Source organism: Papio anubis, chromosome 9 (genome assembly GCF_008728515.1).
Source record: "Papio anubis isolate 15944 chromosome 9, Panubis1.0, whole genome shotgun sequence".
NCBI classification, from domain to species: domain Eukaryota; kingdom Metazoa; phylum Chordata; class Mammalia; order Primates; family Cercopithecidae; genus Papio; species Papio anubis.
This window is the reverse complement of record NC_044984.1, coordinates 96,039,907-96,066,704: the sequence shown is the minus strand read 5'-3', so window position 1 is coordinate 96,066,704 and position 26,798 is coordinate 96,039,907. Positions and strand designations below refer to the sequence as shown.

The 26,798-nt window shown below is 36.3% G+C and overlaps 2 protein-coding genes across 7 annotated transcripts in view; one reads left to right on the top strand and one right to left on the bottom strand.

Moving 5' to 3' along the window:
• Positions 1-1,453: 1,453 nt before the first annotated feature.
• Positions 1,454-12,587, top strand: SYCP3 (synaptonemal complex protein 3). 4 transcript variants are annotated; one of them, XM_003907043.5, is made up of 9 exons: positions 1,454-1,609; positions 2,977-3,122; positions 3,640-3,706; positions 3,865-3,899; positions 5,906-6,023; positions 7,560-7,659; positions 9,581-9,679; positions 12,023-12,127; positions 12,257-12,587. In XM_003907043.5, exons 2-9 carry the CDS (start codon positions 2,990-2,992, stop codon positions 12,308-12,310), a joined length of 711 nt encoding a protein of 236 aa, XP_003907092.1. In that variant the 5' UTR covers positions 1,454-1,609; positions 2,977-2,989; the 3' UTR covers positions 12,311-12,587. The 4 variants fall into 4 exon arrangements, with proteins under 4 accessions (XP_003907092.1, XP_009179798.1, XP_009179796.1 ...); XM_009181534.4 differs by having other exon boundaries at positions 1,455-1,575; XM_009181532.4 differs by having other exon boundaries at positions 1,455-1,609; positions 2,973-3,122.
• Positions 12,163-26,798, bottom strand: part of CHPT1 (choline phosphotransferase 1) — a 29,820-nt gene continuing 15,184 nt past the window's right edge. Inside the window, exons 4-9 of one of the 3 annotated variants that reach the window (XM_003907042.3) lie at positions 24,707-24,791; positions 21,270-21,401; positions 18,149-18,307; positions 17,627-17,752; positions 14,800-14,910; positions 12,163-12,336 (exon numbers count right to left, since the gene is read on the bottom strand). In XM_003907042.3, coding sequence (XP_003907091.1) covers positions 12,292-12,336; positions 14,800-14,910; positions 17,627-17,752; positions 18,149-18,307; positions 21,270-21,401; positions 24,707-24,791 — 658 coding nt within the window. In that variant the 3' untranslated portion in view covers positions 12,163-12,291. Of the gene's footprint in view, positions 12,337-14,709; positions 14,911-17,626; positions 17,753-18,148; positions 18,308-21,269; positions 21,402-24,706; positions 24,792-26,798 lie in introns of all 3 variants that reach the window. The other 2 variants (XR_635055.2, XM_009181535.2) reach the window with 2 other exon arrangements.

The following is a 26,798-nucleotide window of genomic DNA, read 5'->3' as shown; positions in this document are numbered from 1 at the left end:
TAAAATATAGGCCAGGAAAGTTGGCTCATGCCTGTAATCCCAGCACTTTGGAAGGCTGAGGTGAGAGGATCATTTGAGCCTAGGAGTTCGAGACCAGCCTGGGCAACATAGTGAGATCCCATCTCCGCAAACTTTTTTGTTTTTTTTCTTAATTAGGCAGGCATGGTGGCATGTGCCTGAGTCCCAGGTACTCAGGAGGCAGAGACGGGGGATCATTTGGGCCCAGGAAATCAAGGCTGCAGTGAGCCATGATCATGCCACTGCACTTCAGCCTAGGCAATAGAGCAAAACCCTGTCTCAAAAAAAAAAAGATAAAATGTATGATTTCAAATAGAAAAAGGATTGCAGAGCTATGAGCAAACTAAGGCAAGTACAAAGGTTGAAATATATTTTAAAATTATTTTGGGGAAAATACATACAAGCACAGAAAAAAGGATGAAAGGAAATAATACCCCCAATGTTAAACTGTATATTATTTCTAGGTAGTGGGATTATCGGTTTCATTTCCTTTATTAATTATATCTTCAAAAATTGTTTTGTAATTGATACGAATTACAAATAATTGTTTGACACCAAATAATTTTACAATTATACTCCCACCCACTGAATGGGTTCCCTTGGTTACATAGATTCATCATCACTCCATGTAGTCAGATTTTGTAGTTTTGCCATTGTAGTGGACTGTCAAAACACTACATAGACTATGGGACAATTTTTTGTAATGCCAAATGCGAACGGAACTAAGCCGTGTTGTTCAACGACACATTTTTATGTGGTAATGAAACTTAGAAAATGAGGGAGGGTGAATGATTTACATAAATTTAGGGTAATTTTCTTATATCCCTGAATGGGGAAGGGTGGGGGACCAGGTGAGGATCGGATGGAAAGGCCTGCCTGAGGAGATTCAGTGAATGTTGGTAAAGCTCTACTTCATAAATTAGGTGGTATGTTCATCATGTTTCATAATTTACATATTATTCTGCAATTTTTCGGAGTCTCACTCTGTCACCCAGGCTGGCAATGGCGCGGTCTTGCTCACTGCAAGCTCCGCCTCCTGGGTTCAAGCGATTCTCCTGCCTCACCTTCCCGAGTAGCTGGGATTACAGGCGGGCCCCCTCCACCACGTCCCCACGTCCGGCTAATTTTTGTATTTTTAGTAGAGACGAGGCCAGGCTGGTCTCGAACTCCTGGCCTCAAGTGATCCGTCCGCCTCGGCCTCCCAAAATGCTGGGATTACAGGTGTGAGCCACTGCGCCCAGCCGCAATTTTCGATCATAAACATTTACAACTTAAAAACTGGAAGGCACCAGGCCTCAACTGTACTCGCAGCCCGCCCGGGCGGCCAAAGCACCCAGGGCCGGCGATTTGGGCGCGCAATCGCACCATGGGGGCGGAGCCTCGCCACTCAGTTCACGCCTGCGCTCTGCGTCCAGCCAATCAGCGACGTGTCCGGATGAGGCGAGACGCGCTTCTTTCCTGTGTGAATCCCAGCTTGCCTCAGAAGCGCCGCGGAGAAGGGGCCACTTGAGGTGAAGCGCGCGTGTGGAGGTTGTGGAGGACGCCTGTCGACGACCGGTAACTGGGCCTCAGCCATTGCGGTTTGTTTCAGGTGTGAGCAGGGGAGGCGTCTATCTTAGGTGTCCAGGCCAGAGGCTGCCCTTGACCAGTGAGGTAAATCTTACCTCCTGGTGTTGCCTGGGGCCTCTGACGAGAAAACGGAGGCCGCGAACCTCACTGGGGAGAGGGGCGGGCGGGTGGAAAGCCGGGGGGCCGGGCCCCATCGCTACACCCTGGGACCACTGACAGCAGAGACGCGGCGGGGCCGGGCAGGGCCCTACCTCGCTCGGCGCGTATCTCCCTCCTGCCCGCTCCACAGCGAGGGCGCCTTTCGTGGTTCCTCAGTATTATTTGTTGTCGAAATCTTTTGCCGACGTTCACTTTCCGAGACCTAAATTGCGGAACGTTTTTATTGTGTATTTGTCTTGATTATTATGAGCTTATTTCTGGCATCCTCATGACGTGTCCCGCCAGCAACTGTAATTTCCCCGTGTGACTGAGCGGCCTGCTCGAGTTGCCCAGATGTAGCCAGCATCTGGCAGAGGCGCTCCCAAAATTCGGGTCTCCCAGGCCTCAGGGGCCACCTGTCCAGCACAGCGCGCTTGGAGTCGGGGTGGACGCTGTCATTCCCTCATCGATTGACTGATTGAGACGAAGTCTCGCTCTGTCACCCAGGCTGGAGTGCAGTGGGGCCATCTCGGCTCACTGCAACCTCCGCCTCCCGGGTTGAAGCGATTCTCCTGCCTCAGCCTCCCGAGTAGCTGGGATTACGGGCACCTGTCACTAAGCCCGGCTAATTTTGTATTTTTAGTAGAGATGGGGTTTCACCATGTTGGCCAGGCTGGTCTCGAACTCCTGACCTCAAGTGATCCGCCCGCTTCGGCCTCCCAAAGTGATGGGATTACAGGCATGAGCCACTGCGGGCCTTTTTGTTGTTGTTCTTTTTTGAGACGAAGTTTCACTCTTGTCACCCAGGCTGGAGTGCAGTGGCGCGATCTAGGCTCACCATAACCTCTATCTCCCGGGTTTCAAGCGATTCTCCCGCCTCAGCCTCCTGAGCAGCTGGGACTATAGGCATGCGCCAACCCGCCCGGTTAATTTTGTATTTTTTTTTTTTCAGTAGAGACGGGGTTTCACCATGTTGGCCAGGCTGGTCTTGAACTCCTGACCTCAGGTGATCTGCCTGCCTCAGCCTTCCAAAGTGCTGGGATTTCAGGCGTGAACTACCGTGCTTGGCCTATTTAGTTTTTAACAAATATCATTATCTTCTTAAATTTTGGCCCCCCAAATGAGGAAACTGTTAAAATTGTATTCAACAATCCTTGTTCGATATCTGCTTTGATATTTAAACGTTTACCAGTGTATTAAAATGATGCCTTTGGATTCAGAAGGTTCAAGAAATTTGTTTTTTAAAGTCAGGAAGCATCTAAATATGGTGTCCTCCGGAAAAAAGTATTCCAGGAAATCTGGGAAGCCATCCATGGAAGATCAGTTTACGAGAGCCTATGACTTTGAGACTGAAGAAAAGAAAGATCTGAGTGGTTCAGAGGAAGATGTTATTGAAGGTGCAGTACATCTCATGTTGGGCAGTGATGTCCTTCAGTTAATTTGTTTTGAACCCATTAAAGACTATCGTACAACTTAGTTTGTAAAGGATTTTCAGGTATAGTCTTTTATCCCCCGGTATTTGTGGTTTCAGAACCTGCTGACACGGATGGCCAGCTGTACTTTGTGTTTCTCATTTGATCCTCATATTGCAGTATCGGAGTTACAGAAGCTTATTCGGCAACTCTTGCTTTTACAGTTATTTCCAAAATATCTGATATATAGTATGTGGCTTACTGTGACATTAACCCAGGCAGACTTGAAAAATTATTCCTATAAAATGGTCCTGAATCCTGATTTAATTTCATCTAACCTGCAGATTATACTGCGTTTGTATGTCTGCTTTGAAACTGTATGTTGGCAAAAAGCCTAAAAATCCCCAAATGAAGATGTTTCATTAAAATTTACCAAAATAGCCTACTTAGTTTCAAAAGTTGTTGTTATTTTTTTATTTTATTTTTTTAATTGTCAACACAGGGAAGACTGCAGTCATTGAGAAACGTAGGAAGAAAAGGTCTTCTGCAGGAGTAGTTGAAGATATGGGGTAACGTTCAAAATAATTTTTGTTTCTTAGATAAAGCACTTCAAGAAAAGTTGCTAACAAATAATATATGTACAATACTTGACATCTGGTATTTCTTCCAAAACAAACATGGTATTTTGTGGATCTTCAAAAGTGTTTAAAATGTAATTTCTTTCCAGGGGTGAAGTACAGAATATGCTGGAAGGAGTTGGAGGTATGTTTTAGGAGATACTTGTATTTAAAGAAAATTATTTTAAGCCATATAATTTGTGTAATAGCAAATGTTAATAATGGACTATAAGACTGTTATTTAATGCTTTGTTCTCACATAGAAGATTCTGCGTGTCTTTGTGATTGAGCATCATAGATTTTCATAGTTAATCTTTTCCATGATGTTAAGAGTGAGGTGCTTTTATTTTATACATATGTGTATTTAATGGATATGGAATTTTAGAAGAAAAATAGAAAAAGTCTTTACCCTTCTTTGTATTCACAGACTAAGTGATACACACACACACATACATACATATATTTGCATACAAGTTTTTCATTTTTTCAGTTTAGTTATTTTCTGACTTTTCCTGTGTTCTTTTCTTTAGGGAGGACAGTGTAAATTAAGCCTCTAAAATAACTCTTTTTACAGTAATAAACTATGTAGTTGATACTAAAGACAGTTTTGCTAGTGAGAGTTTTATAATTAGGTTCAAAAATTCTCAAATTTTAAATAATATGTGACGTATCAGTAATATGAGCTTTGTTAGGGATTAGTTATCTTAAAAAAAAGTTAATATTTAGCTCCTCTAAATGGATTATTCACACATTCAAATCTTTTTTGAAAGCTCTGCCCTGTCCAGTGGTGAAAAAGTACTTGTTTTATAAATTTATTATAGATAATATTGAAAGTATAAAATATTTATGTAATAGTACAGTTCCAGCATGATTACTGAAAGATGCCTATTTATGATAGATCCATAAGATAAAGGCTTATGTTTAGCAAAGCATTCTTTGAAGTAGTAAACATTTTATGAAATGCAGTTCTTATGGGTAAAAATGCCCAATAAAGAGCTCCACAAAAGCATTTAAAACTGATCTTACTCACCTATTTCTCATTGAAAAATAAAGTAATCTTGAATTAATTTATCTAGAAATTTACTTAAACTAAGATTTTTTCTGTCCTTGGTCTTTGTCTCTTTTAGTAAAAAATGTATTTAAAAGTATCACTGATGGCCAGGCACAGGGGCTCACACTTACAATTTCAGCACTTTGGAAGGCCAAGGCAGGAGGATTGCTTGAGGCCAGGAATTCGAGACCAGCTTGGTCAACATAGTGAGACCCCCATGTCTTTTTAAAAAAAAAAAAAAATATATATATATATATATATATATATATATATATGTATATATATATATAATTGATTATATTTAAAATAGTTTTCTTCTTTAACTATTTTTATCCTTTTTGGATTCTGTATTTTAACAGAGTACTTTTACATATTTTCTATAATGAGTTCTAACAATAATTCATTGAAATGTGTCCTTTTAATTGGGGCATATTTTATAAATTTAGAAAAATTTAGCCTTAAAATTTTTTTTTTTTTTAATTTTTGAGACGGAGTCTCACTCTGTCCCCAGGCTGGAGTGCAGTGGTGCAATCTCAGCTCACTGCAACCTCTGCCTCCCAGGTTCAAGCGATTCTCCTGCCTCAGCCTGCCGAGTAGTTATAACTACAGGCGCGCGCCACCACGCCCAGCTAATTTTTGTATTTTTAGTAGAGACAGGATTTCACCATGTTGGCCAGGATAGTCTCGATCTTTTGACCTTGTGATCCGCCCGCCTCGGACTCCCAAAGTGCTGGGATTAACAGGTGTGAGCCACTGCGCCTGGCCTAAATTTAGTCTTTATTAACAGTGTTTTCTCATGGGGAAATTTGAAGTCTGTCCTTTACACATTGTTTTGTTTATTAGCTCTTTTTTATTGTTCCTAAGTTAAAAAATTATCTCCAGTTAGGAAAATCAGAATTTGGGTGCTAGTAATACAAAGTTTTCTCAGAAAAAAAAGTAAGCAAATAATTCTGCATTTTGAAATTATGCATATTTCTAAATTTATGTTTAAATGTCTTTCCAATATTGCTGAACCAACCTTACCCATATTTACTTGAATATGTGGGAACAAAATACTTTTTTCAACATTAAATTTTAATGCATTATTATTTTCAATCTAGTTGACATTAACAAGGCTCTTCTTGCCAAGAGAAAGAGACTAGAAATGTATACAAAGGCTTCTCTCAAAACTAGTAACCAGAAAATTGAACATGTTTGGAAAACACAACAAGATCAAAGGTAAGGTGGCTGTTTTTTTTAGAGCCACATTTCTTAGTATTTACTGGTGTAAATTACTTATGAAAAATACTATTCTCGGCTGGGCATGGTGGCTCATGCCGGTAATCCCAGCACTTTGGGAGGCCAAGGCGGGCAGATCACTTGAGGTCAGGAGTTAGAGACCAGCCTGGCCAACGTAGTGAAACCTCATCTCTACTGAAAATACAAAAGTTAACCAGGCGTGCTTGCTTGAACCCAGAAGGCAGAGGTTACAGTGAGCCAAGATCGTGACACTGCACTGTAGCCTGGGCAACAGAGTGAGACTGTCAAAAAAAAAAAAGAAAAGAAAAGAAAAATACTATTCTAGTTACTGGGGTTTCTAGTGAAAATGTATTTGGCTTGATTTTTCTCTAAGTATGATAGTCCTGTAGCCCTATAACCTCACTCCTTCATAGAATTGACATTATTTCCTAAAAAATGAATAAAGATCACTTTTTTCCTTTTAGGTAACAAGTGAGGTTATAAAAGTAATTTCTTTTTTTGTTGTTGTTTGATGAGATGGGGGTCTCATTATGTTGCCCAGGCTGGTGTTGAACTCCTAGGCTCAAGTGATCCTCACACCCCAGCCTGCCAAAGTGCTGGGATTATAGGCCTGAGCCACTATGCCTAGCCTAAAAGTAATTTATATTCATTCTAGAAATACACTAGTTGAATAAAAGGTAAATGTCATAAAAACCGTTAGTCTTATGATGGTGAATTATGTTCAACAATGTAGAAAAACACCAATCTTATATATAATTTGTATGTTTTAGCTGACTTAACTCTTCTTTTGCATAAAATCTTTGTTAAGCCAAAATAGGAAAAAAAATTAAGTGAACTATTTCTATTTAGAAATCTTATAGGATAAATACAATCACCTTATTTAATCTATTTATTATATCGGAACCTATGTTCAATAGGAAAAAAATGAAAAACTGCTTAGAGATAAGATGAATTTCTTTTTGAAAATTTATATATATAATAAAACTTCCTTAGTTTTCAAGAGCTAAAGCTTGTGACAGGGCTTTTCTTCTATTAGTTTGTAGAAAAAAAAATACTTCTGGAATCAGTGTAAATCATAATTTTACTTTTTGGTTTCCCATTAGAAGACTGAAGCTGCAGGTATTTCCTTTTCTTTTTTTTTTTGAGACGGAGTCTCGCGCTGTCGCCCAGGCTGGAGTGCAGTGGCGTGATCTCGGCTCACTGCAAGCTCCGCCTCCCGGGTTCACGCCATTCTCCTGCCTCAGCCTCCTGAGTAGCTGGGACTACAGGCGCCCACCACCACGCCCGGCTAATTTTTTTTTGTATTTTTAGTAGAGACGGGGTTTCACTGTGGTCTCGATCTCCTGACCTTGTGATCCGCCCGCCTTGGCCTCCCAAAGTGCTGGGATTACAGGCGTGAGCCACCGCGCCCGGCCTCCTTTTCTTATATAGTATAAATATGTCAACTCAGTTTTGTTTTAAATTCTTTTTATATTGTTATGAAATATGACAAGAATTCATCATTATGTCTTACAGGCAGAAGCTAAACCAAGAATATTCTCAGCAGTTTCTGACTTTGTTTCAGCAGTGGGATTTAGATATGCAGAAAGCTGAGGAACAAGAAGAAAAAATACTTGTTGGTATCATGATTAGGTTTATAATTAATCCGTTATAACTAAGTCTCAAGTAGGAATGGAGAACCTAGCCTTTTCCTGTGACCAATGGAACTAAGCCAGGTTTCATTAATCATTGCTGGCCACGTATTTTAGTCCTGCTGAACTGTAAACCACAGACATATAGGCACTTACCATACTCATAAAAGGCATTGGTCTTTGCTTTTGATATTGTTTGGGATTCTTGCATTTCCAAGTGACAGAAATTTGTCAAAGTGCAAAAGAAGGATTATTGGTTTATACAAAAGAAGTTGGGGCAGTTTAGCTTCAGGCATAGCCAGATAGGAACAGGGAAGGGGGTTGCTCATGTAGTGTCATCTGGGTTCTGTCATCAGTTCTCAGTAAGGTGTCTCAATGTAGTAGCAAGATAGTTTGTACAGTCCTAGGCTTATTAGAAATTTAGTAACCCCAGTGGACTGAGAAAATCTTTCTCAATAGCTCTGGCAAAAAATTCCTGTGGGAAAATATGACTGATGTAGTTTGGATCATTTGTCCATTCTTGAACCAATCATTGTATAGTTAGCCCTCTGTACATAAGGGCTCCACATCTGTATTCAACCAATCGTGGACGAAAAATATTTGGAAGAGGCTGGGTGCAGTGATTCATGCCTGTAATTCCAGGATTTTGGGAGGCCAAGGTGGGTGGATCACCTGAGTTCAGGAGTTTGACACCAGCCTGACCAATATGGTGAAAACCCATCTCTACTCAAAATACAAAAATTAGCCAGGCTGTGGTGGCGCGTGCCTATAATCCAAGTTACTCAGGAGGCTGAGGCGGGAGAATCACTTGAACTTAGGAGGCGGAGGTTGCAGTGAGCCGAGATCGTGCCACTGCATGACAGCCTGGGTGACAGGGGGAGACCCTTTCTTAAAAAAAAAAAAAAAAAGAAAAAGAAAACAAAAAGTACAAATCAAAAAAGGTACAAATTAGAAAAATAATCCAGTGTTACAACTATATAGCATTTACATTGTGTTAGGCGTTATAAGAGATCTAGAAATGATTTAAAGTTTGTGGAAGGATGTGCATTGGTTATATGCAAATATGATGCCAATTTGTATCAGGAACTCGAGCATCTGCACATTTTGGTCTCCTGAAGGGTTGGGTGTCCTGGAACTGGTCCCCCAGGATACCTAGGGATGTCTGTAGTCAGAACATTGTTGACTTTTAATGGCCAGACTTGTGTTAACCTGCAAGTGAGGATATTAGGGGTAGGAGTGACAGTGTAAAATAGATAGGATGGATTTGTGGTGCTGATAGATTATTGAGCTGTAGTACTAAAGAGAGTAAGTTAGAATGGTAAAGAAGTAGTGGTTAAATACTAGGATATATAGAGAGACAGTTTGTGTAATGGTTAGAGCCTGGATGCCAGCAACAGTACTGTTTGGGATCAGATTCTTGTTTGAGCAATTGTAGCTGTGAAACCATGGACAGATTATGCCTCAGTTTACTCATCTATGAAAGGGGAATGAGTATCTATCTCTTAGTTTACCATTATTAGTGCCGTGTAGTGGTTATTGGTAATGACAAAATCTAGGTTGGGAGTATGTAAGTCAATGGCTAAAGTAGGGTGGAGGCCAAAATCATTGAGAAACAGGTGATGGAATGGAAAACCATTATTATTGGAAGGATCATCTGTGTGGACACTGAAATCACCAAGAATTAAGACGTCTTGATTATTGTTAAAATTTCCCATTCAGCAACTGGTAGGATTAATGTATTGTTACATATTAGTGGTGAACGTAAATTATCTAAACATAGTCATAATAGTTGTTAAAACTAAATTTTAAAAGCATTGATTTTTAACACATTCTTTTAATGTAGAATTATTTTTTCTAAATTTAAAATTTTACCCAAATTGTTATTAAGTTTTTTTCTATTTGTAGAATATGTTTCGACAGCAACAAAAGATTCTTCAACAATCTAGAATTGTTCAGAGCCAGAGACTGAAAACAATTAGACAGTTATATGAGCAGTTCATAAAGGTTTGTTGTATGTGGTAACACAATACGTTGTTATAAAACATTATTTATGGAAGTAGAAGATAATTATTTTCTTTCTAAGTTTATGGGAAAAAAAATTTTAGACTTTAACTACTTTTCCATTTTGAATTCATTGTTTCTGATTTAAGTGATAAATGTATTTTTACTTGAGGATTCAAATGGTTTTGTTGGGATTATTCAAGACAGGAAATGGTAAAATGGGAATTTTACTTAGAAATGTATTTATCATGCATAAAATCCATACTTTAATAACACTTTAGTCATAGTTCTCTGTTTAACTGAAAATAGAGTCTATAGTAATCATTTTTAGGTTGTATTTTACTTGTTTTTGTTTCCCCAGTGTTTGTTAAATAGAAAGTACCCAAATTATTGAAATCTCTTGTTTTCAAATGTATAATAGAAGTATTTTATGGCACATTTGCTTTTAGAATGATTACAGTGACCACAAATGAATCCAACATAAAATAATAGATATAATAGACATTTGAGGATTAAAAGTCTGTGGATTGATAATTATCTGCTGACACATACATATTAGCAAATTGTGCCTGTACCCCTCTTGTTCAGGCAGAAATACACCTTTTAGTAACTCTTCATAGAAGCTCAATGGAATCTTGCATATACTTTTTTTCAGTGGTGGTTCCTTTAGATACTCTTGTGCAAATACATGTTAAAATAACATTAAAGGAATTGGGACGCTCTGAGTAAACTAGTAAAATTGTTTTAAAATAAATATTTCAGAATAACTTAAAAATAATATATATGGCCAAGCACAGTGGCTCACACTTTGGGAGGCCAAGGCAAGAGATCACTTGAGCCCAGGAATTCAAGACCAGCCTGAGCAACAGGACAAAACCCCATCTCTATTAAGAACAAACAAACAAAAATAGCTGGGCATGGTGGCACTCACCTGTAGTCCCAGCTACTGGGGAGGCTGAGGTGGGAGGATCACTTGAGCCCTTGAGGCAAAGGTTGCAGTGAGCTGAAATCACACTACTGTACTCCAGCCTGGGCAACAGAGCAAGACCCTGCCTCAAAAAAAAAAAAAAATTATACACACACACACACACACATTATTTTAAAAAGTATTTCCAAGTGGAAAACTTGTTCTAATGCTCCGAGAACCATTTGGTAATTTGTGTGAAGGTTTGATAAAGTACTAGAAGATTTCTTCCAAATGTTATCACTAAATGTTACTGTTTAGGATAGGAACTATAGTATAACCTTTGATTCCTCCATCTCCTTTCTCTGTCACATCCAGTTATTAGTAGCTCTGTAATTTTTACTTCTGCAGTGGTTCTTTCTTTTAATGCCCACTGCTACTACCCTAGTTTAGGACCTCATTATTATTTGCTTGTACCATTAAAATTCTTAACTGATTTCTCTGTTCTCCAATCTATCCTTCCTAGATCTGTCATACTATCTTTTAAAAATATATCTCTTCCCTCTTGAAAACTGTCAGTAGCCTCCCATTCTAAATTCTTAGGTATTCAAGATTCCTCTATGACATGACCCTCTTTGTAAGCTTCATTTACTGCATTTGTGCATTACCCCACCCCTCCACATAACTGCTTTCTCTCAACTCACTATGTACTTCCATGCTTCGCTTATGCCCTTCCCCTAGAATATTTTTAACTCCTTTTTCTTTATCTATTGAAATCTTAGTGTTTTGCCCACTAAATTGGAATTAATCCCCATTTTCCACTATATTGCCATAGCAAGTTGTGCTTCTATTCCTATTACAAAATTTTTGTTTTGTTTCTACATGTTTTTCTCATTGCCATCAGGAAGCAATCATGTATTATTATTTTTTAATTTCTCCACAGTGCTTAATAAAGCACCTTTTACATAGTAGGCACTAGATTAACTATTTGTTGAATGAATAATAAAGATGTAAGACATAATTTTTATTTTTCATAACATGAAAGAGGTTGTACTATAGATTATTTTATTCCCTCTAGTGAATTCATGGCACACTATTAGTCATAAGTAGATTATTACTTGATATTTGGAAAGCTTAATAGAAATGGTGTTTACTGATATGGGACTTCCAGTCTTTTTTATCTTGACCTTAACAGTTCAGGAAACCAGTTTTGGGTAAAGTATACTACATTGTACTTCCTATAACATTTTATTCATGTCTGATATTTTTTTCTTTTATAGTAGGTATTTTGGTATTCATGTATTACTTAGAATATTTTATTCAAATAAATAATGAGCATTTGAATATTTAAAAATTACTACTTTTGAAAATTAATTGTACGAGTTTAGAACCTGAGATGAAAAGTGGTGCTTTGTAACTTAACTAGTTTTTTGTGTTCTTAGAGTATGGAAGAGTTGGAGAAGAATCATGATAATCTACTTACTGGTGCACAAAATGAATTTAAAAAAGAAATGGCTATGTTGCAAAAAAAAATTATGATGGAAACTGTAAGTGATCATACTGAAATTGAAAAAAATAAGGATTAATATAAGCAATGAAATATTTTATTTGCTGAAATAGGTATAACACTTAACTAAAAATTAAACAAATGTTTAATATCTCCTTCCATGAAACAGCAGCAGCAAGAGATAGCAAGTGTTCGGAAGTCTCTTCAATCCATGTTATTCTGATGACTCTTTGAAGAAAGAACTTGAACCTAAGTAATATGATACAATTATAATGTTAGCTAAGAAGCATATTGTAAGTCTTTAGAATAGTTTAATTGTAACATCTTTAATCATAAACCTGTTTCATTGTAAGACCTCCCTTTCTGTTAAGTCAAATCTAAATAGTTATATGAGTTAGCAACTATTCCTAAAGAATATGTATTAAGCTTTCAGCTCTTTAGTAATGATAGGGAATTTTTCTCTCTAACACTGTCAATTAAATAAAGACGATTTAAGTTTAGGTTTGGCTTCATTGTATGTGTATCAATCCCAAAAGGTAGAAACTGCAAGTATAGAAGGTTATATTCTTTAAGGAAAAAACGGAATACAAAATCTATTTTACATGTACATCCTTTTCTATAATACTTAAGTTATACAACCAATTCTAATGACAATAAGATGCATTTAAATTTGTGTTCTGGAATAAATTGTTAAAATCATTAACCTCTGAGCATTAAATCACTAGCAATAGAACAATATATAAATATCAGTTTTAATACATGGGTTTGTGAATATGTCATTGCCACAAAGACATTAAAATGTCACTTAATTGGGCTTGGTCTGCAATTAAGAGCACATCATTAACACTCCTAATTACTTATGGTTTACATATATCACATCTGTGTTTATTTATTTTTTGAGATGGAGTCTCACTCTGTCACCCTGGCTGGAGTGTGGTGGTGCAATCTCAGCTCACAGCAACCTCTGCCTCCCAGGTTCAAGCAATTCTGCCTCAGTTTCCCAAGGGACTACAGGCACTTGCCACCACGCCCAGCTTATTTTTGTATTTTTAGTAGATATGGGGTTTCGCCATGTTGGCCAGGCTGGTCTCGAACTCCTGACTTCAAATTATCTGGCCGCCTCGACCTCCCAAAGTGCTGGGATTACAGGTTTGAGCCACCATGCCTGGTCTCCTGCTTTTCCATGTTTTAACTTCTAATTTTTGCCTCTATAACTCACCCTTATCTTAGTTATAAGGTTTTCCACGTTTTAAAAAAACAGGTGCCTACAGATAAACTTTTTCTAATTGTGACAACCTACTTGTACAGGAAGAAATTAGTCTTCCACCGTTAATGAATATTTGACATTACTTCCTAAATTTTTGAACTTTGTAAAGGATTTTCCTTTTAAGTCAATATATATATTGGAATATAAATTGTAAGTACTATTCATCCTCGTAAGAAAGTCCTTATTTGGGAAGTTTTACCAATAGTTAGAGGCAAAATAAGTACTCTAGTGTTTGCTGTGTACTTCATTCCCGTATGTTTTTTTGCTTTTAAGGAATATCATCTTTTACTGTTTTCGTCAATATACCTTTTTCTTGCCTAAAACAGATGTAGTACATAAATTACTCCTTTATTTTTTGATTATTTCATCATATGGCATACGGTCTACTGAACTATTACATAAAATTAAAAATAGGGTCAGATGGGAATCTGAAGATTTGGATCCCCAGAGACCTTTGTAATAGTTCTAGTACTGATCCAAATACATTTAAATTAGAGGGGAAAGATAAGAATCAGTACCTAATGCACTTAGTGGTTGAAAACTTTTACTTATTTTGTCCCTTATCACCTCAAATGAGTCAATGTATACTTGAAGTAACTTTTATATCCTAAAAGGAAGATTTTTTTTTACCATGTTTTTCTAAGTTACTAATTTTCTTACATGTCAACTGACTTTTAGCTACTGTTTCATTTTTCATGAAAGGGAATATTTAACATCCACTTTTTGGTGACAGTGAAATTTTAACTTAAAATATCAAGGAACAAGTTACCTTCAGTGTAAAGATTCGTATGTTTTTCTGAACTGGTACAACAAATTCCTTTTATTAAATACACATTTTATTTAAAAAATTCCTGTAGCCCTTTTAAATTCTAGTATACTAAAAACAAGTATTTTTTTTTATGACATACTAATTAACATGCCTCTTTTGAAAAATGATTAGTATAAAACATTTCTTAGAACATCACTTGACTCAGTAATTACAATATTATAAGCCATGCACTTAAGCAGTATTGAGCTCACTTTCAGTTTTTAGCAATCAAGGTAAGCACCCTCAAGATGGCTAAAATCCTTTATGTTCTGGATATTTATGTAATCCTTTGGCAGTGAAAACCCTGTGTCTGATACGTCTCAGAGACAAACTGCTACTTAGAATTACAGGGTTCACTTTGTTGCCCTCAGGATTGACCTTTCTTTCTTTAGTCTTGTTTCTAATTAATATGTAGACTATTCTGAGAACATCTGTGATAAAAAATGATAATACACACAATGGGGGTGTCATAACTGAAATAGACACAACAAAATCTACAGGGTTTATGTTTTATATTCAAATATAACCTTATTTATGGTATACTAGCCTCCTGCACAGGGGGATTTCCTTCACTCATAGATTCCCCTAACTTCATCTCTTTTCCTTGGGCTATTAGTCAGTCAATATGCTTGTGAACCTGTTCAGGTGCTTGATGACATGTAGTCTTGAATATATTTAGATGAAGGTGTCTTGAAATTTGCAGGCACAAAGCACTAAAGTATATCACCATATCAAATGAAGAAATCACCTTTAGAAGCAAAAAAGAAAATATAAAATGAATTATGATGTATCTTTTTCTCAAGTAGCACTATTCTGTTTCTCCCCCAAATATCAAACCTTAACCTAAAATTCTACACCAAAAATACTTTTTTTTTTTTTGAGATGGAGTCTCGCTCTGTCACCCAGGCTGGAGCGCAGTGGCGTGATCTCGGCTCACTGCAACCTCCACCTCCCAGGTCCAAGCAATTCTCCTGCCTCAGCCTCCCAAGTAGCCGGTATTACAGGCGCCCACCAGCATGCCCAGCTAATTTTGTGTATTTTTAGTAGAGATGGGGTTTCACCATGTTGGCCAGGCTGGTCTCGAACTCCTGACCTCAGGTGATCCACCCGCCTCGGCCTCCCAAAGTGCTGGGATTACAGGCGTGAGCCACCACGCCCGGCAAATACTACATTTTAAAGCACTTTAATAATTTCAAATTTGGACCTCACTGTAGTCCTCTGGAAAATGCAGGTTATTTCACAGTTATAGACACTGAGGCTCAGAGGTAAAAAAAGACGACTAAAATACAGAAGCTAGAAAGTAACAGAACCCAAGTCTCCTGATTCCACATTGTTTCAACTTCCTGCTGTGCCACGAAGCAGCAAATTTCCTTCTAGAAGAGGTTATCAGTCATCTTATAATGAACTAATTCCATCAAACATTTCTATTTCTTTGAGGTTAGTTGTAAGAAGGTAAAAGGTCTAAAAAAGATACCATACTTGAGGCATATACAAAATTATGTTTACAAATTTAAAGATGGCCTCTATTTAGAAACTTTGCCCAGAGTCTACAGTCAAATGCTTCTCTTCAGAAAATGAAACCCAGGAGAAAAAGGAGCCTTATAGCTCTGCCCTTGGAGAGGGAATTCTCACCCATGAGGGGAAAATCTCTACCATTTACGTTAAAAGCCTACTTGAAAAGCACCATGTTTACCTCCACATTGTGGGTGTGGCTTTTTTTTTTTTTTTTTGGTCATCCACATAGTGTTTTAAATAAAAACTGAATTTGACTTCCTCAGTTTACCAGTCTCCATCACAAATATAAACCAAGCCAATTACTTGTTACAAAAGATGATTGATTTTTTTAACACCTGATATTTTAATTCAACAATTCCACTTGGTAATACATACCTAAGTTCACTAAAAGAAAACTTACATTGAGTTTTCAGATATTTTGATTAATTACCCCCTATTTTTTAAACTGGATTGTTTTAGAGCCCTAAAAATATTTATAGTGGATACCAAATTAAAGGACATTATTCTGATTTTTAAACATTTTTTTAAAAATTTTGTCTGAAAACATTTATTGTCCACCTCAAAGAATTAAGTACATCTCATTGCCACCATAGGAAGAATGGAAGACTTCTAAATGGACTATGAATGAATATTATGTTATTAACTTACTCTAGAAAAGCATACTACACAACCTAGTAAAGGATCATCAGATGTATTCCTGTAATCCATGCACAGAATTGATACAGATTTTTTAAAATATCCAAATCTAACAAATACAGTGAGATTATTTGAATTATGAAAAGATTCACTGCAGGGTTTTGGCAAGTTTTGTTTTGGTGTACCTCAGTATATTTATATATCACTATGAATTTGGTGACGACCAGTGGGGTCCAGAAATAGAAATACAACAAAACTATATCTCAATAGAAGAAAAATGCAATAATGCTCCATTTATCCAACTTTGTAATTGAAGTGTTACCAATATTGATTTTCTTTTCCTTAGATGGCTAATGTGTCTCTCTCAAGCACTATATTCTGTATTTTATAATTATTTTGAATAGAAATTAATATCTATGACATCCACATCCTTTCCTTAAGCAGGATATAATCAAAGAGAATTTAATTTAATTGATGACCGAGTCATCATTAATACGAATTGTGCACTATCCTCAAGGACCATACACATATAAAGGGTTCCTTACGTCTAGCATAAAATGGTCTGAGAATCCTGTACTTTGTAGCACTGTCTATTCTGTTTTGTTTCCTCAATATTAGCTGACAATTCTCAATACAATAAAGTGCCCACCTTTGCTAGTACTAACCCCATCTAATTTTCCTGTTACTTGCTGTAAACTGGGAATAAAGTCCTTTGGGCAGAGTAAAGTGGCTTTTGGCATCTTTGTACTGGTATTTTGGGGAAGAAAAATAATAGTTATTTTTAGGTACACAGTTGTGTTTCCAAGAATCTAGGTTGTTGGAAACTTGGCCTATAGATATGTGGCCATTTCTACACACAATATGAAATTATTCACAGCTAAGAAGTAATTTCAAATACTCAGAAACATTTATTGTATATATTGTATAGAGTAGATCTTTTTTTTTGAGACAAAGTCTCGCTCTGTCACCCAGGCTGGAGTGCAGTGGCATGATCTCGGCTCACTGCAACCTCTGCCTCGCAGGTTCAAGTGACTGGCCTGCCTCAGCCTCCTGAGTAGCTGGGATTACAGGGATGCACCACCACACCCGGATAATTTGTATTTTTTGGTACAGACAGAGTTTTACCATGTTGACCAGGTTGGTCTCGAACTCCTGACCTCAAATGATCCGTACACCTCAGCCTCCCAAAGTGCTAGGATTACAGGCGTGAGCCACCATGCCCGGCCTAGACTAGATCTTGAGGCTACTGATATCTCACTGAAATAGCTCTTAAGCATGGTTAAAAAATAAATAAAATGGAGAAAAATACTTACCATTGCTATCCATAGAACAACATATTCGTCTATAAAATTATTAAAGTACTGGTCTAAAAATAAAAGACCTGGCCCCAAAAAGACAGTGTCTTGAAGATACAGTTCACTTTTGGTCATGTGAGCTATCTATAAAAAAATGAAACAAAATAATTTTACTATTAAGTTTTAAATGTGTTAGCTTTTAAGACAATTAATTACAACTTTAATTCAGTATTAAAACAGACAATTTAATCTCACATTTGATATAAGAATCGTTTTCTACACCTTCTCAAATTCACAATTGGGTAGCTTATTAAAGTTTCCAATGTTAAAATTTCTTGATATCAGAAAACTGTCAATGACAACTACAGCTAAACAATTTAACTGAATATAATATAACTCCTATCACAGTTTGCTTGGAGCACAAATAGCTAATATGATTTTGACACTACAAAAGAAAACCTATACATTTTATGAAATTTCCAGCTTTGTGTTAGAGAATTCAGTATATTATTTATATCATAAATCATAAAAATTTCTTACCACTAATTTTTGTGAGACTTTAGCAAAGACACATCCAAACATTAGGGTATAAAGACAAGGATGCTTTTCAAACACATTAGTTGCTGACTTTTTATAGATCATTATTGCCAGTATAATAATTAGTCCTATGTGGAGTCCAGGTGACAAGACACTGGTGCCCTAAGAGATAAAGCAGAAAATCAGTATTGTACTTTAACACTGCATTTATTACAATGTAGACATTTTCTGACCATCTATTTTGTGCAAGACGCCTAAAGAACAGTGTAATGTAGTGTATGGCCTACAGGAGTATATAAACCTGAGTTGTGCTTTTCAAGCTTTCACAGAACCTGAGGGTGACAGAGACATAATACAGTGCTACAGATGTCTGATTCCAGTTCGATATTTACACACATTTTAAACTGGCTAAAAATTAATGCAGTTTATTCTATATCAACTTTTACTATGTTGAAGGCCATCCACATGTGGATTGTCAAATTAACATATTTTTGCGGAGATACTGAAATAGAGCTTATTCTGCCAATTCTACAAAACATCACTGATGAAGAAGAGTAAGAATAGTTTAGTTCTATCCAGGTTTCCTTCTTTTTTCCTATTTTCTTTTCTTTTCTTTTCTTTTTTTTCTAATTTTTTTGTGTTTTTAGTAGAGACAGGGTTTCCCCATGTTGCCCAGGCCAGTCTCGAACTCGGGTTCAAGCGATCCTCCTAGCCTCAGCTTCCCAAAGTGCTGGGATTACAGGTGTGAGCCACTGCACCCAGCCTATCCTGGTTTCTTTCTACACCAACATCCCCACCTCCTGTTTTTTTTTTTTTTTGCATTCAGACTGCAAATGTTCTTTTATGTAAAACTGTAAAATCCAGACCTTACATTTTTATCTGTGTGAATTAGTATCCTCTCGGCACTACTTATTCTAAACAAAATATTGAAATAAATTTGGTATTGAGGTTATTAAATCTATAACCAATTTGAATGGGTTCACAAGAACAGCTTTACTCTTGTTTATTAAGTTTACATAGTTTAAGTTAGTACTTACTATAAAATTACAGTAATACTATATTATAAAATTATATACATGACACTATATAGTAATAAATTATAAAAATCTAATAGCACTTTATATTATGGTTCTTAAATCTCATTTGAGAAAAAAATTCTGCTCCTAAAAAAGTTGGAAAAATACCAGTTTAAGAATTTGAAACCAAGCGCTTCCTAACTTCTGTTTAAGTCATCCTTCAACCATCTAACATTTTTTATGAAAAAAATTTTTTTTTTTTTTTTTTTTTTATGAGATGGAGTCTAGCTCTGTCACCCAGGCTGGAGAGCAGTGGCATGATCTTGTCTTACTGCAACCTCTGCCTCCCAGGTTCAATCGATTCTCCTGCCTCAGCCTCCCGAGTAGCTGGGATTAAAGGCGCCCACCACTAAGCCCAGCTAATTTTTGTATTTTTAGTAGAGACGGGGTTTCACTGTGTTGGCCAGACTGGCCTAGAACTCCTGACCTCATTATCTGCCTGCCTCGGCCTCCCAGAGTGCTGGGATTATAAGCGTGAGCCATCGCACCCAGCCGAAAATATTCTTTAGAGTAGACAATGATCATTACTAAATCTTGTTTTCTTCAATGGAACTTAATGTTCCAACTAATGTTCTATGTTATCATCCACAGTTAAGCAACATGTATTCCTAAGCACAGTACTATACTGAGATCAACTGACAAAACACCTCAAAAAATGACAACTTTTCCAAATATATCAAAACTTATATTTCTAGATGAATTGTATACTTTGCTTTTGAATTATGTACATAGTGTATTCATAAATATTGATAATTTATCAATTATGAGAATCCCTTTGAAATTGTCTCGAAAGTCTATTTACGAGTCTTAAAAGAGACTTTTTTTTTTTTTTTTTACTAAAAATGCTATACCTAATGCCACATCTAATGTTTAATACTCTTATTGGACCTTGCTCCAAATGACTTTAAGGATAGAAATTTTGAACTATACAACAAAAGAAATTAAAGTGAATATGCTATAGTTTAAAGCAATCCTAGAAAGGCATTCTTTTTTTTTTTTTTTCTTTTGAAACAGAGTCTCGCTCTGTCACCCAGGCTGGAGTGCAGTGGCACCGTCTCAGCTTACTGCAACTGCCGCCTCCTGGTTCAAGCAATTCTCCTGTCTCAGCCTCCCAAGTAGTTAGTTGGATTTACAAAAGCATGGGCCATCATGCCCAGCTAATTTTTTTGTATTTTTGGTAGAGACAGGGTTTCACCATGTTGGCCAGGCTGGTCTCGAACTCCTGACCTCAAGTGATCCACCTGCCTCGGCCTCCCAAATTGCTAGGATTACAGGCATGAGCCACTGTGCCCAGCCCTGAAAAAGGCATTCTAACAATGTTTTGGTATAAGATGGTATCACTGGAATAAGTATTTGTCTTCTTCTGTTCAACTACCTTGAAAATGACAGTAGGCTTTTTAAAAACATAGGTGTTATATTTGTTTAAAAAGTTTGCAGGAATTCCAACTCTTGCCCACTTAAAATTACTGAAGTCTTAAAAAACAAACATGAAAAAATACAAAAGCATTATATTTAATACTTGCATGAGCAAGGTGTAAAGAACACAAGCACAAAGTATACCCACTTAAGAATTAAGGCTAAAATTTTACCTTTTGAAATATTAGTTCTTTTAAATATATTTCAGCGAAATTTCAATAAAATTTACTTGATGAGTAATAAATTGCCCCATACGTGAAACCATTGACCTCTGGCCACTTTCCTGCCTTCAATCAGGAACTCACATTCCCTACCCTTCCTCCTCTCCCCTACCTCCTCTCCCCTATTAGTTCAAGGCAAAAAATGCAGGAATACAAATGGCAATGCTTAATTATGTGCGGCAATGAAACTAGATGTCAGAAAAGTCTATGCAGAGCAAGCCTGTAGAAAGAGGAAAGTATCAGTTTAAACTGTTTTTAAAATGCTTTTGTACTATGTGCCTAAAATGAATTCTTTAAGACACTTAGTTTCCTTCCCCATTCTTGAACTTTGGCATATTTTAATCTTTTTATAGCTGGTGATAGGAAAATTTATCATAAAATTGATACTGAATGATGAAATTAATGCCTTACTGCTATAGTGGATCCATTCTTGCCAACACCACCATGGAGGATAACATGGAAATAATTTGAACAGGAAAATATTACTCCACCTAGAAATCCAAGAACTGGAAGGATCTTCAATTTTATTTCTAGAATGGGAATCTTTAGGGGTAGAAGAAAGAAACAATTAAGACAACAGAATGTTGGTTTTTTATTAAATAATAAACAATGATAAGCCCTATACAATAAGCTGTCCTTTTTCTTGTGATCAAACCTTAACTTCTGGAATATTCCAAAGTAATAACTTAAAAACTTTTTTTATTTAACTTTTTTTTAGTTTTTAAATTTTTATTTTTTTTAGAGTAGTCAAGTGCAGTAGTGAGGAGGGAAAAGAGAAAAACAAGGAATTTGACCTGTAACTGACTGTGAGCAATCAACTGAGATAACTATCATTGGACCAGCCTAAAGTGACTTTTTTTTGAAAATGCTTTCTTCATAAGTGAAAAATGAATCCACCAAACCAGCTTAGTCTGTTTACATAACTATGATTAAATGTTTAATGTCATAAGCTTTCATCTGATTTAAACATGAAAAAGGATAGTTCACTTGAATTTAGTAGCTTCTAAAAAGTAGCATCACAGGAAAGGGAGGCACCATGATTTGCATCATAAACGTAACAAATATCATGATGTGTATGCAAGCAAAAAATCTGTGTAGTTAATATCCAGGATTAAATCTCTAGCAATATATTTACCTGTTGGTCAACTGCTGTTCAAGAAAACTTCCAAAGGCAGCAAAGGATTTAAAAAACAGTAACAATGAATTGCCAGAAGCTATAGGCTACTATGTTTAGAAAATAGACTGAAATTATGTACCAAAATTTGTGGAAACTACAGGTTAATAATTAAATTTAGAAAACCTGAATCAAAAGTAAGTATTCTTGTCGGTAAGAATAAGCCAGTATGTTTTCTTCCTATGATATCACCAAAACATTGAGTGAAACAATTTTAAGATTCAATTCCAAATTTAAGACAACCACACCTGACTTAATAACTAGAGTTGTCTAACTGCTTCTAGGTCTACATTTACCTTCTTTTTTATTTTTTACTTTTTTGAGACGGAGTCTCCTGTCGCCCAGGGCTGGAGTACAATGGTGCGATCTCGGCTCACTGCAACCTCTGCCTCCCAGGTTCAAGTGATTCTCCTGCCTTAGCCTCCCGAGTAGCTGGGATTACAGGTGCCCACCACCACACCTGGCTAATTTTTGTATTTTTAGCAGAGACAGGGTTTTGCCATGTTGGCCAGGCTGGTCTTTAACTCCTGACCTCAGGTGATCCGCCCGTACATTTACCTTCTTACAGGCACAACCTGAACAGTTACTATAAAAAACACATAGCATCCCTCTGTTATCTTGTATGGGCCTATAGTAGTGTATCCTTGATTCTATTTACTCTTACATGATGAGAGGGAATATGAATGTACTGGGGAATGTACCACTACTATTTAAAAACATGCCCAAAGTCTATTTCGGAGCCTACTGACAAATGATAATTGGCAATTCTGACACTAAATGCTACAGGGAATTTTTTTTTGTTTTTTGTTTTTTTTGTTCGTTTGTTTTTTAAGAGATAGGGTCTTGCTCTGTCACTCAGGCAGGAGTGTAGTCAGTGGCATGATCACGGCTCACTGCAGCCTTGAACTCCTGGGTTCAATCGACCCTCCCGCCTCAGCCTCCTGAGTAGTTGGGACTACAGATGCATGCCACCATGCCTGGCTAAAATTTTAAAGAATTTTTGTAGAGGCAAGGTCTTGCTAAGTTGCCCAGGCTGGTCTTGAACTCCTGGCCTCATACTGTGTTTTTAATGGACTTAATTTTTTTAGAGCGGTTTTAGGTTTGCAACAAAATTTGAGCGGAAAAGTATATAGCCACTCCTCCTTCTGCCAACACCATCCTACACCAGAGTGGTACATTTGTTACAATTGGTGAACCTACACTGACACATCATTATCACCCAAAGTTCATAGTTTACATGAGAGTTCAATCTTGGCGTTGTACATTCTATGTGCTATGACAAATGTATAATGACATGTAGCCACCATTTAGTATCATACAAAATAGTTTTATTGCCCTAAAAATTCTCTGTGCTTCACGTATTCATCCCTTCCTCCTCCAACCCATGGTAACTTCTGATCCTTTTACGGTCTCCATAATTTTGCCTTTTTAAAGAATGTCATATAGTTGGAATCACACAATATGCAGCCTTTTCAGATTGGCTTCTTTCTCTTAGTAATAAACATTTAAGGTTCCTCCATAACTTCTTGGAACTCCATAAGTTCCTCGCATAACTTCTTTTCATGGCTTGATAGCTCAGTTCTTTTTGGCATTAGTTTATCCAACTAAGATGAAGGACATCTTAGTTGCTTTCAAATTTTGGCAATTATGAATAAAGCTGCTATAAACATTTGTGTACACGTTTTTGTGTGGACATAAGTTTTCAAATCATTTAGGTAAATAACAAGGAGTGCAACTGCTGATCATGTGGTAAAACTATGTTCAGTCTTGTATCACTTACTATTTTTACTAGATATATAGCTTAGTGATTACATACAGTCTGGAATCAGTTTTGTTTAATTCCAAGCTCCAGTACTTCTCATGTGTCCTTGGACAAATTACTTAATCACCCTAAGACTTATTTATAAAGCATAATAATAATCATACCTATTTTCATAGGATTATTCGGAGGGGCAGATAAAACTGATGGTAAATGTTTAGGAACATAAGTATTGAATGACTGTTAGTTGTTGACTATTGATATCCTTATTATTATTCTTAACACTATGAGCAGAAAGTGTGAGCCAGTTAGACAGTATGGTGGACTTAGGTTGTGGTGACAGGACAATTGTTTCTTCAGAAATGTTCTTCTTTTGCAAAAAAGCTTCAATTTATGACAGTGGCCTCCTAAGAGCCAACTTTTATGAAAATACTGGGGTCACCAAGCAGGCAGAAAATAAAAACATTCCTTAATATGGGAATCTTCACCTCAAAGTAGATTATAAAAATGCAAATTAACTACTTTCCTAATATTGAGTGACAAGTTTTAAATGTAAAATATTTTACTGGACTTATTTTTTAAATATTTATTTTATTTCACCCTGGAAAAAGTTATTCCAATGTGTGTTTTTTGTTGTTGTTTTTGTTTTATTTAGTATTAGGGAAATGAGGTTGTTTTCTTCCATGTGGCAATATATTCATGCATAGGAGGAAATGCCATAAGGTATATAAGATAATACACATTATAAAATGAAGAAAAAAATGTTAAGAAATGGAACAAATATTAAATACAAAAAAGAAAAAAAGAAAAAAAATAAATACAATGCCAAGGATTTTTGAAGAAAATTAACAATACAATACTTTTTCCTAAATATTTGAAAAGTACTTAAATATAAATTTAAATATTCAGATTTACCGTATAGTCCCACATTGTTGCTCCTCCAAATGCAGACAATACAAAGACAATCACTAAAGCTATCTGAATTTCAGTTACATCCACTCTAAAGAGGAAGGACAAAAATAGATAAGGTGTTTGTAAATAAAATTCCTGAATATGGAGATTAATCACGTATTAAATAGCAAAGATGTAAAAATCTCTGTAGGCTTAGTTTATTTTTACCTTTACTTCCATTATTGAATTATCAGCTGACTACACTGTTAAGTTAAAAAGGTTACAGAACAACATGTGTTCACACAGAGTTAACAGTATAAGGAGAGGGAAGATATATATGTACCATATATCAAATTGCTAATAGTTATCACTGAAGTTATGAAGACTTTTATTTTCTAATTTAGGTACTCCTGTAAAGTCTGAAGTTTTTTTTTACAACAATTACCCACTACTTGTGTACATAGGAAAAATTATAATAAAAACAACCATGGTAATGGTGGTAAATACAATTTAAGGCAAATTTAAACACTCCCAGGTCAGTTTCACTTAAAAAGTAGGGAAAATCCCAATAGTCTTCTTTATTGAGGTACTAATCATCACTGTAGTTTTTTTAGTTTCCATAGGCATTTTTCCCCTAATAAATATGCTTAAATTTTTCAAAAAACCACTAACCAACCAGCATCAGTCCCTCTAGTCTGTATTCCCCTGAAGCTGTCATTCTCTCTCCTATGCTCCACTAATAGGCTCACTGAAAATTAGTCAACATTTGTAATTTTCTCCTCTCTTCATGTTTGTTGCCTAACCCACCATAGCCTGGCTTTTGGCCTCATTATTCTACTAAAATTGTTTAAGGTAAATTGACCTTTAATTTTCAATTTCAATTAAAGGATACAAATCTAAGGGATATACTTCATTAATTATCTTGCATAACATCTTTACAATATTTAAGATGCTGATCATATCCTCTTTCTTGAAAAGTTCTGCTGTGTTTTTATCTATTCCATGTTCTCTCCTGATTTTCCTACCTTGCTGGAGCTCTTCTCATGCTCCTTCTAGACTGCCTCTTCATCCATATCTTAAATGATGCTTTCAGAATTCCATCTGAAATTTTATAGCCTGTGAACAATTTTATCTATACTTAAAACTACCATCTATATGCTAATGACTTCTAAATCCTTATCTCCAATCTACATTTTTTCCTGAGCTCTAGATTTTGATATCTGTCTACATATTTTACATCTCTGCCTGGATGCCCCAATGTCTTTAGATGGAGGTAATACCCACCTTATGGGATAGATATAAGGAATAAATAAGATAATGCCTGTGGAGCACTTAGTACAATGCCTGAAACATGTAAGTGCTTGATAGGTGGTAAATACAATTATTCCATAATTTAGAATCAACTGCCTGAAGCCTGTCCTCTGCTAAATGACCCATAGTTTTGAGCTTCTCCTGTCATTTATCATTAGAGATTTTTTTCAGAGCTACTGTTTCTCCTTTTCAGCAATAAAGTGGGGCTAAAAAGAATCAGTAGACATGGGAAGCCAAAGCCAAAAATGAGCAAATGACAAAGTTCTTAAAAGGATCAGACTGAGAGGGAGCTATATGAGAAAGAGGAACAGAGAATAGCATTCCTGCTTTGTGCACTATTTCCTGGTCTCTAAGAAAGAGGCACCAGAGGCAGATAATACTATCTAATGTTTAGCACTAGCATTTACAAGGTGCTTTTACATTGTCTCACCAATTGCCTACCACAGTTCAGAGTCTCACGATGACTGTTGTCAAGGGGGGGGGGTCCCCTTTTTGTGCACATGAAGATTCGACCAAAAAAGGACCTTAGACTCCATACTGCATTATTTTATTATGTGAATCAAATGCTTATTTAAGTACTGCATATCCCTTTTCTATATCATCCGGGTCCCTTAATTTTCTTTTAATCCTCTCTGTTGTAAACTTGGGCTAGTGATTAAGTTGGAGAAGGGGAGAAGAAAAATACAATTATTATCAAATAACGTAACTATTTATAGCATACAGAATACCTAAAAGACTAAAGGTGTAGCATTTATGATTACTCCAACGAATTAATTTAAATTACTGATTGAAGCTTTGTTCTCCT